The 2,694-nt window shown below is 38.1% G+C and overlaps 1 protein-coding gene across 1 annotated transcript in view; it reads left to right on the top strand.

Annotated features, from left to right (window-relative positions):
- The window catches only part of TRIP13 (thyroid hormone receptor interactor 13), a 13,874-nt gene extending 12,356 nt beyond the window's left edge, over nt 1-1,518 (top strand). Inside the window, exons 12-13 of the mRNA XM_010172313.2 lie at nt 636-705; nt 1,261-1,518. Of these exons, the coding sequence (XP_010170615.1) occupies nt 636-705; nt 1,261-1,356 (166 nt within the window). The 3' untranslated portion in view covers nt 1,357-1,518. The remainder of the gene's footprint in view (nt 1-635; nt 706-1,260) is intronic.
- The last annotated feature ends 1,176 nt before the right edge of the window (nt 1,519-2,694 follow it).

Genomic DNA, 2,694 nt, shown 5'->3' with positions numbered 1-2,694 from the left:
TGATCAGATCCCCTCTCAGGCTGCTCTTCTCCAGGCTGAACAGTCCCAGCTCTCTCAGCCTCTCCTCGTCAGGCAGATGCTCCAGCCCCTTATCATCTCTGTAGCCTCCCCTGGACTCTCTCCAGAAGATCCCTGTCCCTCTTGAAGTGGGGAGCCCAGAACTGGACATAGTACTGCAGATGTGGCCTCAGCAGGGCAGAGCAGAGGGGGAGGAGAAGGAGGGAAGCAGTAGCCATGAGGTTCAGCCTTCAAAATAAATTTTTCAAGTCTTTCCAAGTGTGGATGGCAGGTTATGTCTGTACCATACCCTTCCAGTGTAGTCATTCCCCCAGATTAATGAAACGTGGCCCAGTGGTGTGAAGGACAGGACGGATGCTATGGCAGGCAAGTGTGACTATGCTGTTCCTGTGTCCCTGCTTTTCTGTGCCGTATAGCCTCCCGTAGCCTGAAGTTGTCTGTTTGCTTCCTGCTTGTGCTAAAGTGCTGCAAGTGACCTGCTGAATTGTGGTTTGAGGGTTTTTTTAGAGAAACTTATGGAAGAAACACAGATAAAGGGAAAATCTTCTTTTAAGACATTAAGATCTTCTTTGTGGATATTTAGTATTTAAGTAGCATTTGTCTCTGTTTTACTGTAGAAGAAGTGAAGGTCTTAGTGGCCGGGTCCTGAGAAAACTTCCTTTCCTAGCACATGCACTTTATATTCAAGTAAGTTTATTCTATTCATTATATTTTGGTTTGCTTTTGAGACAGGTGGGAGGACATTTGGACAGTGCCTGAAGTAAAAGATTGGGCCTAAATCCCCTTTGAAATACAAATTGCACTGTTTCTGCAGCGCCTTAGACTGAAACACACAATTTTGTGCTGCTCATAACTTAAAATGAGATTGAAGAAGACGGGTGGGATGTCCAACAGCATTCTACTTTTAATTAAATCTTGCACAGAACATTGATATTGGTTCCCTGATAATTTCTTGCTGAAAGAAAACCCTCTGCCACTTTATAAACAGTAATAATTTGTTAAAAAACTTTTTTGAAGCAAATCCACAGTAATAGTGATTGATTCAAGACTTTGCATAGCTTGACTTTGACTTTCCAATGCTGACTGGTTTAAAATAAACCAGCACTTATATGTTTTGTGGCATTTTGAAAATTGTGTGACATGGAAGTCAAATACTCCTCTTTTAAATACTGCGGTTTTATGTAAAATATTAAGTATGCCTGTCGCTGTAGTGTGTCTAACAAAATGTTCTCTTACTTTCAGTCCCCCAGTGTTACAATGACGACGTTTCTTCAGGCTCTTTCACTTGCAGTGGACAAACAATTTGAAGAAAGAAAGAAACTTGGAGACTGTGTGTGATCCTCTACTGTTTTGTAGTTGTTTGTTGTTAACTGAAACGACGTATTTTTCATGCAAACTGTGCAGATTCTATGCATCTGTAAAAGAGATTGTCAAGACCTTAAAAAACCTGGAATGCCTAATTTAATTTTTCAAAACAATAAACAATTAAGAATTTTTACACTATACTTTTCAAAAGCTTTATTTCAAGTGCCAGTAAGAGAATTGTAAAAAAATCTTGCTCAACGTCAGTTTTTGCAGTTATTAAAAGTGAGCAGACTTCTGTTCCTTGTTTCTTAATCACTAACTTTTTATCTATGCATCAGTTTTTATACTTCTGGTTTCTTTTATATTTTTAATAGCAATGGAAATTCAGTCTTTGGATCTGATACTTCTGCCATAAATGCATTATTTGTTATTGCTTCTGAAATAACAGGCATGAAACTGGGAAGGACTCAGTGCTCCATGATGGCCCAGACCTTTTATATGGGCATCTCTTTATCTTGAAATTTAACATCAAGTATTACTTTTTTTAATTACATCAGATTCAAAATTTTAAAATCAAGAGGTCAGTTGTTATTTTGTAATACTACTTGACACGAAATAGAGTGGACCATGTTTCCTCACTATGATATGTAAGAAAGGTCCTTTAAAATGCATGAAGTTTCGTTTGGTTTTGTTTTATAAACGTGACATGAAAGTTACAAATCATCTGTGGAGAAAAAAAAGATTGTAGTGCAAAAGCCAGGAAATTTATGCATCCAGTTCCTAAAGGAACAGAATCAACTTTTATATGGTAATTACATATCCTATATAGTACTGATTACTCAACTCTTCTTTTTCTGTTGTATTTACAAGTATTTTATCTGCAGTCAGCTGAAAGAGTGAAATGTTAGGGGAGTTTCCAGATTAGAAGTTTTATTTTTCTTAAATGAAGATAAAAGAGTGAGACTGAAGTTGATGGTATCCAGTTAATGCATGCCTCCTAGCTGTTGGTACTGGAAATAATTCAGTGCTAGTGCAGTTTCTTACTTCCTTGTTTACCTCTTTTGAATCAATGTTATACTATACGATCATGAGATGAAGGATTTCGTCATGAGCTATTTTTATTGATGAACACTATAAACTGCATTATAAAATGGCACAGAACGTGTGAAGTGCTAGTAGATTTTTATTATCATAGAATCATAGAATGGTTTGGATTGGAAGGGACCTTAAAGATCATCCAGTTCCAACCCCCCTGCCATCAGCAGGGACACCTTCCACTAGACCAGGTTGCTCAAAGCCTCATCCCGCCTGGGCTTCAACACTTCCAGGGAGGGGGCATCCATTATGGCATCTATAGTTATATAAAGAGAG

This window comes from Antrostomus carolinensis, unplaced genomic scaffold, assembly GCF_000700745.2.
Source record: "Antrostomus carolinensis isolate BGI_N321 unplaced genomic scaffold, ASM70074v2 scaffold28537, whole genome shotgun sequence".
NCBI lineage: Eukaryota > Metazoa > Chordata > Aves > Caprimulgiformes > Caprimulgidae > Antrostomus > Antrostomus carolinensis.
Note: the sequence above shows the minus strand (reverse complement) of the source record. Positions and strands in the feature narration are given on the sequence as shown.